The 15,052-nt window shown below is 45.0% G+C and overlaps 2 protein-coding genes across 4 annotated transcripts; both read right to left on the reverse strand.

Moving 5' to 3' along the window:
- Nucleotides 1-95: 95 nt before the first annotated feature.
- On the reverse strand, nt 96-7,033 carry LOC310808251 (glucose-6-phosphate 1-dehydrogenase-like; the record flags this gene model as incomplete). The annotated part of the gene is made up of 12 exons (XM_083675046.1): nt 96-1,499; nt 2,149-2,241; nt 2,424-2,500; nt 2,721-2,956; nt 3,129-3,315; nt 3,541-3,634; nt 3,889-4,014; nt 4,132-4,290; nt 4,435-4,652; nt 4,852-4,960; nt 5,213-5,250; nt 6,914-7,033. 12 exons carry the CDS (start codon nt 7,031-7,033, stop codon nt 1,409-1,411), a joined length of 1,548 nt encoding a protein of 515 aa, XP_083531172.1. The 3' UTR covers nt 96-1,408.
- Nucleotides 7,034-7,628: 595 nt separating this feature from the next.
- Nucleotides 7,629-14,998, reverse strand: galnt6 (UDP-N-acetyl-alpha-D-galactosamine:polypeptide N-acetylgalactosaminyltransferase 6 (GalNAc-T6)). 3 transcript variants are annotated; one of them, XM_083675434.1, is made up of 11 exons: nt 14,836-14,998; nt 12,550-13,046; nt 12,039-12,211; nt 11,412-11,561; nt 10,605-10,839; nt 10,218-10,335; nt 9,810-10,010; nt 9,384-9,515; nt 9,170-9,271; nt 8,847-9,005; nt 7,629-8,752 (listed from the first exon to the last, which is right to left on the reverse strand). In XM_083675434.1, the coding sequence occupies exons 2-11, from the start codon at nt 13,029-13,031 to the stop codon at nt 8,639-8,641; spliced, it is 1,866 nt and encodes a 621-aa protein (XP_083531560.1). In that variant the 5' UTR covers nt 13,032-13,046; nt 14,836-14,998; the 3' UTR covers nt 7,629-8,638. The 3 variants fall into 3 exon arrangements, with proteins under 3 accessions (XP_083531560.1, XP_083531558.1, XP_083531559.1); XM_083675432.1 differs by having other exon boundaries at nt 12,550-13,055; XM_083675433.1 differs by lacking the exon at nt 14,836-14,998 and adding an exon at nt 13,243-13,346 and having other exon boundaries at nt 12,550-13,055.
- Nucleotides 14,999-15,052: the final 54 nt, after the last annotated feature.

Consider the following 15,052-nt stretch of genomic DNA (forward strand, 5'->3'; position numbering starts at 1 on the left):
TCTGAATGTGTCTTGGTATGACACATTTACATCCTCCAGACGGGAACAACAGTAGGTGGTGTTAATGGGTGTGTCTGGTATGTTACAAGACCAGAAAAATCAGTTTTTCTTGTTTTCAAAACTCTTCAGTCAATTGCGTGCAGTGCAATTTGATGACTCAGCTATAGTTGTTGAGTAACAAGCATGTTGGTTTTTCGTCCATCCTCCTTCCCTTGGCCCTCCCTGGCCCAGCTGTAGAAGGGAATGTGTGTCTGTGTGGAGTGATAGGGGGCTCCCAGCTAGGTCATGTACCTGGGAGAGTGATGGGAAACAGGAAACAGGAAACAGCCTCAGTCAGCAGCCGGCATAAACTGTCTGTGGCCCAGTGGAGCAGGGCCCAGGGCGGAGTGACTGGAATGTGTTCTCACAGTACAGTAGATGGTTATAAAGTGAGTTGGATTGAAAAGGGTTAATTCATGCATGTTGGATGTGGTTAATTGATGAAGCCAACATGATTATTTCCTTTGGTTAAGGTAAGTGATTTTGGATTGGATTTGAGTTGAAAGTAAAGGGCAGTTGCATACCTTGTGATTCTCCCTCTTACCTCTTCCTCTGAGGATCTCCATTGTGTTCATGACCACAGTCTCACAGCCAGGTGAGCAGTGGGAGAGTGGGCTAAATACACTAATCATCAAACTAGACCAACGCAGACTACTGTTAGGGTTACCTATGCATTACCTTGTCTCTTCAATCCTACCTGCACAGAAGAGTGTTGACTGTAACAGATCAGATTAAGAGCAATTACAGTGTACTGTAATTATACACTTTACTATATGATACTTCACTATAATCCTTAACCTGCAGATAGTACACTGGTGTGAAAGTACTATTGGGTATTGTGAGTTTACTGTGTTTTCTCACACCATGTATAAGGGCTAAGAACGACATACAAATTAGCACTATTGCACATGGACAGGTGATACATAAAAGACAAAGATTTCTAGCACATTCATAACCTGTTAATCTAGTTTACGCATGCTGTGAGAAAAATCAGAACAATATCAATAATTAATCATGATTTATTTAGTAATTAAAAATGTACAGGTAATGTACATTCTGCTTCAATCTTGAATGAACATTCTGCTTGTACTGCTTCAATCAAAACAAGACATGCATTAAATCCCTGGTATTGCATAAATCAAGTTATTGTATCCAGAATTGTTGTTCATAGAAAAGAGAAAGAGGGATTTGTCATAATTGTGATTAAAATGCAGAATATCACATTGTCTGCCATGCAGTGTTAATCAAACACTAATACTGGAACATTGAAGACAACATACCTGTTGTGTGCAACCCTCTCTATCAGCCAATAGGCATCTGCCCTAATACAGTATATGCCAGTGTGTGTGTGTGTGTGTGTGCATGCATCTCATGTGGTGTGGGGGTTCACCCACTTGTATGTTCCCTCGTAGCGGAATCCCACCCTCTTCACAAGCTCATCCGCTTCATTTGGACCTCGACTGACAGACAGAGACAGAGAGAGAGAGAGAGAGAGAGAGAGAGAGAGAGAGATTAGGGTGAGAGCATGTAAAATGCAAATGTTGGATAAGTTGGGGAAAGTGTATGTGAGGCCTTCTAATATTTACATTTACATTTACATTTATAGCATTTAGCCAAAGCGACTTACAACAAATACATTTGTTTAAGTAAGTGAATCATCTATCCAACAGTCATCATAAGACAAAGTAATCAATGCTCACACCAGGGGCCATTGGCAGTCGTAATGCCAGAAGCCAATTTTTTTATTTTTTATTATTTATTAACAGGAGAGAACTTGTACAGGGCTGAAGAGGTCTCAAGGGTTGGGGTTAGGGTTAGTACAGGGAGGGTAGTCGGGGTGAAGAGGTCTTAGGAAGGACTGTTAAGATGTAGCCTGAAGAGATGGGTTTTCAATCTACAGCGGAAGATCGGTAGTGACTCTGCAGTTCTGACAGTGGAGGGAAGCTCATTCCACCAGCGGGGCGCCAGGACAGTGAAAAGCCGTGACCGAGTGGCGTGGCCGCTGCATCCACGTAGAGGTGGCGGTGCCAGGCAGGCAGCCGAGGTGGAAGAGCGGACTGATCGTGCAGGGGTTTGGGGGCTAACCATTGCTTGCAAGTAATATCTTACCTTCCATAGGTGTATGGGATAGGAGATGTCTTCTCTCCCTCAATGTTATTGAGGAGGGGAGTCAGGATCCTCCAGGCCTCCCTCAGCTCATCACTGGCAAAGAGGAAGGAATATGTAAGCTACGGTGTGCTACAACGAGATACTACAATGTAACAGAGATGCTGCATTCTTGCATACAGAGAGGCAATGAATCGTATCAGTGCATGAAGCCAAGGTCACGGTGTGGTAAAGGCACAGACAGACAGACAGACAGACAGACAGACAGACAGACAGACCTGCGGACAAAGTGCATCTGATTCCCACAGAAGACGTCCAGAATCAGTCGCTCATATGCATCTGGGAGTTTCACATCCTGTGGCGATAGAACACACCTCCATAGGATTATACATACTGAATCATGTCATTCCATTGTAAAGTATCCACATCATTGTGTGTCATCATGTCATGTGTTGCAGGCCCTATAGTTAAGAATGGATGGTGTCTCTGTGTGAGTGTGTGCGTGTGTGTGTGTGTGTGTGTGTGTGTGTGTGTGTGTGCGTGTGTGTGAGTGTGTGCGTGTGTGTGTGTCCTACCTTGTATCTGCTCCTGTAGGTGAGGTCCAGCTCAGTCTCCTCTGGTTTGAAGTAGGCTCCAGGTTTCTTGGTCATCATCTTGAGGTAGATGGCCTCGTCAGGCTGCACTCTCACCACCAGCTCGTTCCTCTGGCAGCGCTCCTCAAAGATGTCCCCCGGCACATCGGTGAACTGCAGACGCACCTCCGCCTTGCGCTCGTTCAAAGCCTTACCACAGCGCAGGATGAACGGAACTCCTGAGTTGAGTGCAGATGAGAAAAGTGAGAGAAAGAGAGAGCAAAAGAGGTATGACTGACATGGCTGTGAACAGTACAGAGACACATCTTGGCAAGGATACAATCTCTAAAGAAGGGAGAGAGGAGGACATTTGGATGAGCTGTGGAAAGATTACAAGATGGTCGTCCTCACCGTCCCATCTCTCATTCTGGACATAGAGCACTGCAGTGGCGAAGGTGGCCGTGCGGGAGCCTTTGGGGACAGTGGGGTCATCCAGGTAGCCCATTCTGGCCTGGCCCTTGCCCTCAGGGTTCCCTACGTACTGGCCCAGCACCACATCAGACAGAGCCACAGGTGCAATGCACTTCAACACCTTCACCTACTCAACACAACACAACACAATGCAACAAAATGCAACACAACACAGACAGGGCATGAGGAGAGGGACAGCACGTATCACACAGGTGACATAGTATAGTGTACTGTATGTCACCCCACATGACCATTCAGACAGAGTGATCGATCATGTGGTGTGACATTCACAGTAGTACGTGACCTGTGTGACCAGTGCCAAGATTGTTGCCATAACAGCATGTTTCTGTACCTTCTCATCTCTCACATCATTAGGGCTGGTGGAGGCAGGCTTCTCCATGGCAACCAGGGAGAGCATTTGCAGGAGATGGTTCTGCATGACATCACTAAAGGGGTAAATAGGAAACATCACAAATGCTTACGTCATGCACTGAACACTGGACTTCACATATGGAAACCCAAAAACCAATATATTGCCATACCAGACTAGCGAGAGCTAGTATAGCTAGTATAGCTAGTATAGCTAGTATAGCGAGAGCTAAACTAGCTCTGAAAGTAGCTAGATAGAAATGTGATAATTCTGTGCGGTTGCTACATTGATATGACATGACAAGCTACTTCAGGTAATGACCTTCCTCACCGGATGATCCCAAAGTCATCAAAGTAGCCTCCCCTGCCCTGAGTGCCAAAAGGCTCTTTGAAGGTGAGCACCACACAGGCTACACTGTTCCGGTTCCAGATAGGGCCAAATATTCTGTTTCCAAACCTGACAGCGAGGAGACATGCATTCATTATACTGAGTGAAAGCAGGAAGGGGAGGATGTGTGTTATGCTTGTTAACCAGCGGATATCAGGTCCATGGTGTTCTGGAGCTGTAGTGTACCTGAGAACCATAAGGTTCTGCACCATCTCCTTGCCCAGGTAGTGGTCTATACGGTAGATCTGGTCCTCAGTGAAGAGGGAGGAGAGATGGGCGGAGAGCTCTTGTGAGCTCTCCAGGTCACGCCCAAATGGCTTCTCCACAATCACCCTGTTCCAACCTCTAACAGACACAGAGAGAATAAGAGAGGAGAGAAATGATTTACATATTTTCAGTATACAATGCATCTCAGAGGAGGCTGATTCCAGTATTTAGAATCAATTGTGTGAGAGTGTGTGTGTGTGAGAGAGAGAGAGAGACACTGACTTGGGGCACATGCAGTGGGTCTTGATATTCTTGCTGACGTTTTGGTACACAGTGGGGGGCAGTGCCAGGTAGAAGAGGCGGTTGGCTTCAGACCCCCCTGCCAGGGAGGCCAGATGGGCATTGAGCTGAGAGAAGGAGTCCCCTTCATCATACCTCCCTCTCAAGTAAGAGTTCCTATGGAAGAACGCAGACAGGCGCTCACTCTCACTATCACCAACCTGAGACAGACAGACAAGTTGAAACACACACACACACACACACACAATTTAACAAATGAATTATTTAATTTAACATGAATTTAAATTAATTATTCCATCAGCAAACCCATCTGCAAGTCCCTATGAAGGATTTCACCATGATGAGTAGTTGCTTGTATATCCTAGACAACCTGACTACCAATCAAGTCCCATATTTCACCTTCATGTGGGGCAGACATCCTGCCTTGATGTCCTCCACTGTCAGGTCAGAGCGGGCAAAGCCCACAAAGTGAGTCTCCTCTGGGAGTAGTCCATCTCTAAACAGCCACCTAGAGGAGGAGGTTAGACAGACAGACAGACAGACAGACAGACAGACAGACAGACACAGTCAGTCAATCAGTAGAAATGACCCACAACACTGGTCAAGGAGCAGCTTGCCCTTCCCCCAACTCCTACTGTGATTAGTAGAAACCTGAGATGTAAAACCTAGACAATAACTAGTGTTTGAGGGTAACTACAACAAACATTGCTTCATCATTTAGGATGGTGTCTCACACACGCACACGACAAATCTTACTCACCATAGTGTAGGGTAGATTTTCTTCTTGGCAAGATCTCCCTGAATAGATAGATGTAAAAAATAAGTAGGAGACTAAATGCCTGAGGACCATGGTGGAGTAAAGCATACACTCACCGTACACTTTATTAGGAACACCTGTACACCTTCTCATGGTAGAGGTGGTGTAATGGTGTGGGGAATGTTTTCTTGGCACACTTTGGGCCTGTTAATACCAATCAATCATCGCTTGAATGCCACAGTCTATTTGAGTATTGTTGCTGATCATGTGCATCTCTTCATGGCCACAATTTACCCATCTTCTAATGGCTACTTCTAACATGATAATGCACCATGTCACAAAGAAAAAGTCGTCTCAAACTGGTTTCATGAACATGACAATGAGTTCAGTGTTCTTCAGTGGCCTTCCCAGTCACCGGATCTGAATCCAATAGAACACCTTTGGGATGTGGTAGAACGGGAAATTCACAGCTTGAAAGTGCACCTGAAAAATCTACAGGAATTGCATGATGCAATCATATCATCATGGACCAGAATCTCAAAGGAATGTTTCCAACATTTTGTGGAATTGAGGCTGTTTTGAGAGCAAAAGGAGGCTCTACCCAGTATTAGTATAGTGTTCCTAATAAAGTGTTCAGGGAGTGTAAATGTATTGCTCTAATATTCTCATGACAGTACTGTATATGCCCTGGTGCAATGCATGCCATGACAGCAGAGTTCAATGTCCAACCAATGTCCAACCAGACTCTGAACTGTAGTATAACTTTAAACTGACCAGTGCTCAATGTGAGACATGGGACGAGCAGCAGATATCTAGGTCACTGAGGCGTGTTATTGAGTAATGCAGGGACACATGCCATTGGTCAAAACATTGTTCAATATATTGCACTGACAGCAATTTCAAAAGGTCAGATAATGACTGTAGCAGTACAGCACATCAAGGATACAACAGAGACAAAAGAAGAAATATAAATCTTTGTAAAATAATAATTGATAACTGTGCCTTCCACTGCACTGACAACTAAAAGAAAATGCAACATAACAGCAATGAAGACAAACATTGTGAAAAATAAAGGGTGATAACAGAAAATAAAGTGTCGGTGGGAGTAGGAATTTGTCCATTGGAGAGCTATTGGAGTAGATGGACAAACATTTCAGACCTAAACTGATCACTCTTTCAGTGCTTGATAAAGGAAAGGGCAGATGCAGCACATTTCAGTCAGCATACGTTCCGTTCCCTATCTCCCCGTCACTGGTTGTTACCACTCTGTGATTCCCTATTGAATTGCTCCCTTTTGAGGCATTGTGTAAACTCTATTTAACCCCCACCTCGCCCAACCCCTCCTACACCCGTTTAACCCCATGTTTGGACTTCAGACCAGATGGAGCTCTAGATGAAAGTTCTCTCGGGGGTGTGTGTGTGTGTGGGGGGGGGGGGGGGGGGGTGGGGGGGTGGGGGTGGGGGGGTTATAGCTGGGCAATTAAAACAAGCAAGACTCCTTTCCGTAAGAAAACCCAGCAAAGTACTGAGTTATGCCCCTCTTAAACCACAGTAAAGGCAATGTACCGAATTAAACTACAACCACCTGTTCATAAAGTTGTTATACTGCATCATAAGCCATGTATCCAATCCTAACTTTACAACGGTTACAGTAAAAGGTTAATTTTCAGCAGAAAATACAACGTGTCCAACGTGGTTACTCACAGAAGCTCCCAGTATGATGAAGATGTGTGTATCAGTCTGGTGGGACTCCCTGTCAGCATACAGCTCCCTCCTCAGCTGTCCAAACACCTCAGAGCGAGTGAGAAGCTGACCAGCACTCATCTTCTGCTCTGTGTATCTCTGGGCTTACTAGGCTCTCTCCTGGCCCAGCACTCACATTAGGGAGAGAGAGAGGTGTGTTGAAATTGTGACCACCATCATCGCATAGCAGAAATCTTTAGCAAGTCATCACTGCCACCTATTGTCGTAAATAAAGAATGTCTTGACTCTTGTCCCTCAACCCATTTCCTCCATGTGAACACAGTATTCAAGCTGAGACACAGGCCAGGATACAGGACAACTCCCCACCTGCAAGAGATGTCACATGACCACATTCCAAAAGACCTGGTTTGGCAACCTGTCACAGAAATAAATGGCCAACCTCCTTAAGCCAAGTTGCAGTCACAGACATATTTTCTGTTAGGATTTCTGTTAATAACCTGAAGCCATGGTCTAAGATTCACAAACCACTCCTTAGATCAACATTAATATTGCGCAGTGTGTGAGCAAGATACTCATTAACTAATCCTATTCAAAGATCTCTCACCAGGTCTCACCACAACGTTTATTATTGTAGGAAAGTCTACTACTATCAGCACCTGGGTTCTGATATGGACCTTATCTGAGCAATAAAGTTGGACAACTGTCAAACAGCAAAGAGAGAGAGAGTATTACTTTATTACTTTGAATTTACCTCAAGGTGAACTTCATTTACCATTCAGCAGAGTGGTAGGGCTCCAGTTGCTATGAGACCATACAATCAGACATTTCTAAAACAAGAACAGAGCTCAATATTGAATATCTTTCAGGAACCTTGCCAACTGATTTGCATATATTGTTTGAATATACTGTACTTTCGGTACATACAGTATGTAAAGTGGTACACAAGCAGGCAAACATAATATCACAACTAGGCAGCTAGCTAGAAAAGCAAAACTAAGCAAGTCACAAGCCTCTTTGAAAAGAATGACCGTAATCATGGGGGAGGGGTAAATCAAAAGTATGCATTCTCTCTCCAATCATTGTTTCATGGACCTTTAAAACTTAAAACCTCAGTTCCCAACTTCAGTTGACACAGTATGCATTGCTTTTTGGCCATTACAAGAATATGCTTCATCATTTGAGAAAATCTCACAGACTGAAAAGCAATCATGAATGTCAGTTACTGAAATAAACTGAAAAAACTCGATACAAATAAAACTTGTTTATTTTTAAATTGACACCTTTCCCTTTGGCAAGACATGGATATTTGCATTGTCACTGCAAAAAAATCATAATCGAACCTTACGATAAAATATAAATAAAACAACAAACATAAAAGCTGGAGTGTAAAGAAGGCCCTGTGCTGAGGTCATAGTTGTCCAAGACCTCAGTCTGCCTGCCAGTCCTGGCTGCAGTGTTCACACCTAGACCACCTCACAACTGTCATTCCTAAGTTTGCACCATATATTATATATATCCCTATTTCTTTAAATAGCCTGAGCTGAGCTTCACATAGATGTGCACTGCACCCCAAAGTCAGCTATCCACTCAGGTCAGCCATGGTCTTCAGGTCTTTATTGTCCTGTCCTGATAACTGATGAGCTGGTGCAGCCTGCTTAGTCCTGAGTATGAAGAAGGGGAGAGAGAGACAGAGCCCTGAATCTGTGAGTGGGTTGACAGGGGGCGTCAACTAAAGGCCCAGTGCTGGTTGAGGTCAGCAGCGTTGCAGTGGTCCATTTGTACCTGGCCTCCAACCAGGTGTAAGCACTTCCCACTGGAGGGGTTCTTCAGGAGCTGCTCCTATAGGAGGAACAGGGATAATACAGTAGATTAGACCAGGCTAATACTGTTCTTTCTTTCTTTGTGTGTGTGTGTGTGTGTGTTTGTTCCTTACATCTGTGAACACCCATTCTTGTTCTGGTGCCATGCTGGTGCCCTTGCCCTTCAGCATGCACATCTCTATCTTCACCTGCTGTGGCTGAGGGGCTGCATGGAGACACAGCTGCTTCCCTATGTTGTGACGCAGTTCTCGATGGGATGTGTACTCAAAGTACTGCGGTAGACCAAGGTGAAACAAGTCTGATCAAAAAACAGCTTTTCCAAAGAACTTATAAATCTTCCTTTTTTTCCCAATTGGCTCAACTGATATTGAGAATGTTTGATTTGAATCAAGTAAAAAATCTCAACACAAACCTTTAGAACACTAGTTTTAAGTACCTGGTTTCCACCCATGTTGTGGCATGTGTACATGATCACTGGTTTCCCTCCGTTGTTGCTCTCTCCAACATCCAGACAGCTTTGAGAGCCTGAGTTCTTAATCTGCGCGCACACACACACACACACACACACACACACACACACACACACACGTTACAAGCTGTAACCCCATATTGTTACCTTCCTGTGGCACAAGTGAAAGCAACAGACTTACTGCTCCAAATTTCACAGGGGTTAGGTCTGGTACAAAGGCCTCTGGATAGATGGTGTTCAGATACCAAGTGAAGTTCTTGCAGTGCAGCCTCTCTCTCAGATTCACACGCTCAGATATGTCCCCAAACCTTTCCTGCAGCACACAAGAGTACCTCTGAGTGAGACGGAGGGAATCTGGCTCTCAATCCTGAGTATTGCCAGCTACGGTATTCTTGAAAAGAACATATGCTGTCCTATATTTATATCTTGGATCACAGTATATGTAAAGATCGAAAGAATCTGTTAGAAGAGTACTGTGGTGACAACAACAATTACATATAACAATATTTAGAGTAGCAGAAAACCTCTGGCTTATTATGGTTGCTCCTCAGGGATTGATGCAGTTGAATTGAACTCAAAGACAACATGGTCATCCCTCTCCTCTCACCTCTTTGGCAATCTTGCCAGCGTTCTGGTTGCGGCGGTAGAAGATCTGCTTGTAGTCGTCCATCCAGACCTCAGCCAGGCGCACTTGATTGCGGGTGATAACTTCGGTGCCCTTGGGGAAGGTGTGGGGGCTCTTGGTGCGGAAGACGTGGCCCACCACAGAGCAGGGAATGATCTCCAGCTGGCCCCCACACTGCCACACCTGGGCCCAGCAGGGAAACACATGAACAACAGTATTTCATTTACATACAGTTCAATTGCTCCAATCCATACATTTTGTAAAATTAGGTTGCGTGGGCTATTACTGGGGCACAAATGGGGTATTAGCTTTGACTATATTTAACATTCTTTAGATATTGACTGTGACCATTTAACAGTGACCACCACGCAGAGAAAACACAGGACTAACCCTAAAGGACATCTCCACATTCTCACCCCCCCAGATCTCCATCTTATCATCGTAGGTCCCAATCTCCTGAAAGTACTTCTGAGAAATAGAAAACAGGCCCCCAGCAAAGGTTGGAGTTCTAGAGGAACAAAATGTGCAAGCAACACATTATCTCAAGGCCAAAACATGATACACAAATTCTGTAGAGCCGTAGTAAAAAAATCATAGTATTGCATATCTGCATAATCCCAGCATTATGCACATACCTAGTTACGACCACAACAATAACAGCATAGCATTAATTATGTTTACTTCCTTTAATTTTTTCCTTCCATTTGCAGACTTTTTTTCCCCCCCCCATCACTGGAGCAGGAATAGTCCGGCAAAGCCAGTGTAGTGGTTCCTTACTTGACAGGGTAGGTTTCGTCTTTCCGCTTCCGCTTTTCGTGCTCGGGAATTGCCTCCCAGCCGAAGCTCAGGCTCCAGTCAAAGTTGCCACGGTTGTGAGCGCGGGCGGTGGCCACGGGCTTGTTGAACTGGAAGCTGTTAAGGTCTATGGTGGTGATATCAGGACTGACCACAGCAGTAGGCTCCTCTACGATCCTCGCCAGCAGAGGCTCCAGCCAGCCATGGAAACACTCACCTGGGGAAGGGAGAGCATAGTGAGGCCTACGCATTTCGACTAGAGCAGCTGTTAACTGTGGTTTGCCTCCTCTAGCTGTGATAAGAATTTAGCAGTAGCATATACAGCCTTGTATAGAATAACTTCTATATAATATTCCCAGGCAGTTGTAGCTGTATTATGTCCATCAATCTCTTTCGCATATCTCTCTAACAGTAGTTCATCTTGTGGGAGCAGGACGACCTGTAGAGCAGGTATCATTGCGGACATTACAAAGATAACCTCAGGCCACAACTGAAATCCTCGGAGTGTAAAGATCCCTCCTTAAGGCAACAAACACTTCATAAGGAGCACTTGCTCTACAAAATTGGGGCCATACAAGACCACAAATTCACCTGTGAGATTACTGGCCCTTCTGGACTTCTCACTTTACCTGCACACATCTGTGTTACCTGGTTTATTGGCACTATGTTTCTTGTCTTTTCACCTTTATTGTTTGTGTGTAAATGCACTATAATTCATACTGTCAAAGCCAACATCAAGGCCCAGTAAGGGGTAGGTAGGGTTCACGTGGCTTTATGGGGGCTACTCACAGTGGGCGTCCAGGAAGGTGAGCACCTCCCCCTGGGCCACGCCGGCCCCCAGGAGCCTGGCTGTGATCAGACCCTTCCTCTCTTGCTGTCTCACCACACGCACGATCTTCAGCTGGGGCACATACTCATCCAGCTTAGTCTTCAGGTGCTCTGGCAAAGTGGACATTCATTAGGTTAATCGGAGCCAACTCAGCCAAGCTCCTAATTACATGTCAGAGAGCAGATGCTGTACAGCAACGGTCCTTTGGGTTTAAAAGCAAATAGTTACTGATATATATGCATGACATGAACCACCACACTAATCCTACTGTGAGGAGCAACTGTAAAAGTGTACTGTGCATGTTACCACAATTAGGCATGAATAGAAAAGAGGAGGCAGTAAAAGTATTAACATCCTCCTTTTGACCTCATAACTTCCTGTCATAAGAAGAGGCTGCTCTCAGTTTCACAAGCAATCATTCATAGTGCTGTCAGTGACATAAATGAACAGTGTGACAATGGTGGGTAGGAGTTGATGCTGTGTATGTGAAGCCACACATGCGTTTTTTTTGACTCTCATGTCCCCAACAGAATGTTTTGCTACCAGCCTGTGTGTCAGGCTCCGGGTGCCAGAGTAGCCACGCTCACCTGCGGTGCTGGCGTCATCCACCAAGATGACCTCTGTGAGCAGGGAGGCGGGGGAGGAGTGCAGGACGCTGTAGACCGTACGCAGGAGGGTGGACCAGGCCTCGTTGTGGAAGACTATAATCACACTGGTGGTGGGGAGAGAGGGGCAGCGGCGGTACTTACGCTCCACACACCTGGCAAGGCAAGCGACGACAACACACACACATCACACTCTTGAGCAATAATTTCTAATTCAAACAGCTAAAAGTAATAACATGTCAATAAGATATCTGGCCATTGTTTGGGTAGTGCTCACAAGGTGTGGCCCATTTGATACATAAAAAGTACAGCCCTAAGCATACATGAGTAAAATAAACCAAGGAACTCGAAATGCTTCAAAGCTGCTTCAAAGGCTGTCAATGTTTTGAACGTGTGGTTTTAAAAAAAAAAATATCAACAGCTCACCATTAACAGTAAACAAACCAAACCGTCCTTTCCAACACCATTGTTACTATGGTAGCCTGTTACTTACTCTGGTGGCCGGGTGTCGTCTCCCAGGCTACGGTGAAGGGAGATGCGGTCGCTGGCAAACTGGTTAAAACAGTTTCTAGTCATCCCCTCCTCCTTCTCCTTCTCCTCCTCCGCAGACAGCTTGTCCTTCTGGAAGCCCTTGCCATCCGCCCCTGGACTCACAGAGTCCTGAGGGGGTCTCTCCAGCACAGGCCTGAGCTCTGCCTGGGTGTAGAAGCCCGGGGGGCAGTGGCGGTCTGGGGTGGGCTGTTCCTCTATGGGTGGGGGCTGTGGAGCTCCTATTTGGAAGCCCATGTTGTGGACAGCCCCCCGGACAATACCCATCACCCTCTCCTTCCTTTCAACAAGCTCCTGGAACCAGGGGTCCTGGGCAGTGCTGGAGCCCACATCCTTCTGTAGGACCACCAGGACCACCATGAACATAGCGCCCCCCAGAAGGACCAGCTTCAGGGGGGACATCCGCCGGCGCAGGAACAGACGCATCACTCAGAACGGCTGCTGCACTCACTAGTCATGTTAGATAGAATGAAAAAGGACAAGAATCTCAATCTAACAGTAGTCTGACTTCACGTGTCTAAGGCATCTAAGGATATTCATGACTGTTGACCTACAGTATGCTTTAAGAAAATAAGAGGAGATTTGATCAATTGTCAAAATTATTCCCATTCAACAAGCAATCCGTTACAAGTCGCACCTTCAATTTAGCATTGTCTCTGTATCTAGCCTGTGTCATAGCAGCCAGCTCTCCATCTCCTGAGTGCAGCTCCACTGGGATAGCTTGACAGTGAGCACAGAGAGAGTGAACAAACAGAGCACACCTCAGTAAGCACCTGCTACAGCTCCAGCCACCGCCCTCCAGGATGCACGTGGCAACAGGTGGGCCAAATCTAGTGGCTCCCACATGGGTTACTGAACGACGTGTGACGCCTTACGTACAATAAACAGCTCACTCTCTCACACGGATACTCAGACACACAGACACAGACAGACACACACACACACACACACACACACACACGAGGTACGTACACGTACACACACACGACCAACCACTGAACTGAACTGAACTGCCATTCTACAAGGAAATACGCAACTCAACTGTAGACTGAGCTTGACAAACTTCTTCCTGCTTTGTGAAAGGCGATATTTGTCACAAGCAGGAAATCCTCAGGTGATCACTGCTCAGGGGCTCACTCTTACTTGGTCATAATTAATTCAAGACAGTCCCTGGCCTGCCTTCTTCATTATTGATTCAAGAAGACACTTTTGTGATTCCAGAGGCCAACAATGGAAAGCACAGGACACTTTTGTCATCCGTTTGTCATCTTCAACCAAATTGCAACCAGTTTGATTGGTTTGGCATCGGCTTCATTCAAGCACATGAAAAAAGGGAAATGATACAGGGAAAAAAATGGATACAAATAACACATTTGCCATTCCCAGTCCCACAAACAATACACATTTGTAAAACTCAAGACATACATGTATATAAGATAGTAATGTCATCCTCATTATCAAAATAATTTAACAGCCCATTCTAGAGCATGGTCTTTAGCGAAAGACCACGAGAAGATATATATAGTATATGACTCACTATGCACTACTGCACATAAAGATGACTAGGAGCAGCCGAGCAGGTCTGTCCATAAACAGGTTTAGTTCATACCCAGTGTCAGGGGGTGGGAAACTGTGGAGGTGTTGAGATATCATTCACAGTCTAGTCACAAACGAACGAATGATATTGTACCTGCTGACCATCTACCACGCTTCTGAAAGATATATTTTGTTCAATATCGGCGAAGTAATACCCTCGAGTATCACTTTATACTTAATGAGTTAACACAGCGGCTTTAGACGTATTATCACATCCATATCGACGTTCAACCGGGCGTGATAAGACAGAAGAAACAGGAAATTGTTTGACAAAACACATGAGGAAGTATTTCAACAAAATACATATCGTAACCACAACCACTCATAGCATTATGAACGGCTCAAACGTGTTTTTAAACAAATGTAATTTACACATTCATGATGGATAATACATTAATATAGGCACAGTGACCCTACAATATTGTTTTATCTCATTTCCATTCTGACTACACATGAATGAAAGAAAAGTAGTTTATTAGAATTGAAATTGCTAAAAAAAAAAAAAATCGATGACCATAGGGTAGCCTTATAAATATACTTAATATAAAATAGCATGCGTAATAACACAGATCCAACGAGTAGCCTTTTCTAGAGGCATAACGATGTTTTTTGTCCCCTGAACATCTTGACTTACCTGAAACCTGTTCACAAATTGTTGAGGAGGTACACCTGTGGCTGTGCAACGCTGTTTATTTAGTAATGTGGAGAAGATGGACGAATGTCGGTGTAAACTTCAAGCATCTTGAGTGAGGTATTACATTTACTCTGCGCGAAAAGGATACACTCGCACTCTGGCCTCCCGGCTTCCCTTTGAACGTAACAGGTGTAATTCGTTGAAATTATTAACTGGT

This window comes from Argentina silus (assembly GCF_951799395.1).
Source record: "Argentina silus genome assembly, chromosome: 8".
NCBI lineage: Eukaryota > Metazoa > Chordata > Actinopteri > Argentiniformes > Argentinidae > Argentina > Argentina silus.

Coding starts and splice junctions, on each gene's coding strand:
- galnt6 (XM_083675434.1), bottom strand. CDS start 13,031: ATGCGTCTGTTCCTGCGCCGGCGGATGTCCCCCCTGAAGCTGGTCCTT. Junction 9,516..9,809: donor CTGGCAAGATTGCCAAAGAG/GTGAGAGGAGAG, acceptor TGTGTGCTGCAG/GAAAGGTTTGGGGACATATC. Junction 8,753..8,846: donor AAGAATGGGTGTTCACAGAT/GTAAGGAACAAA, acceptor TTCCTCCTATAG/GAGCAGCTCCTGAAGAACCC.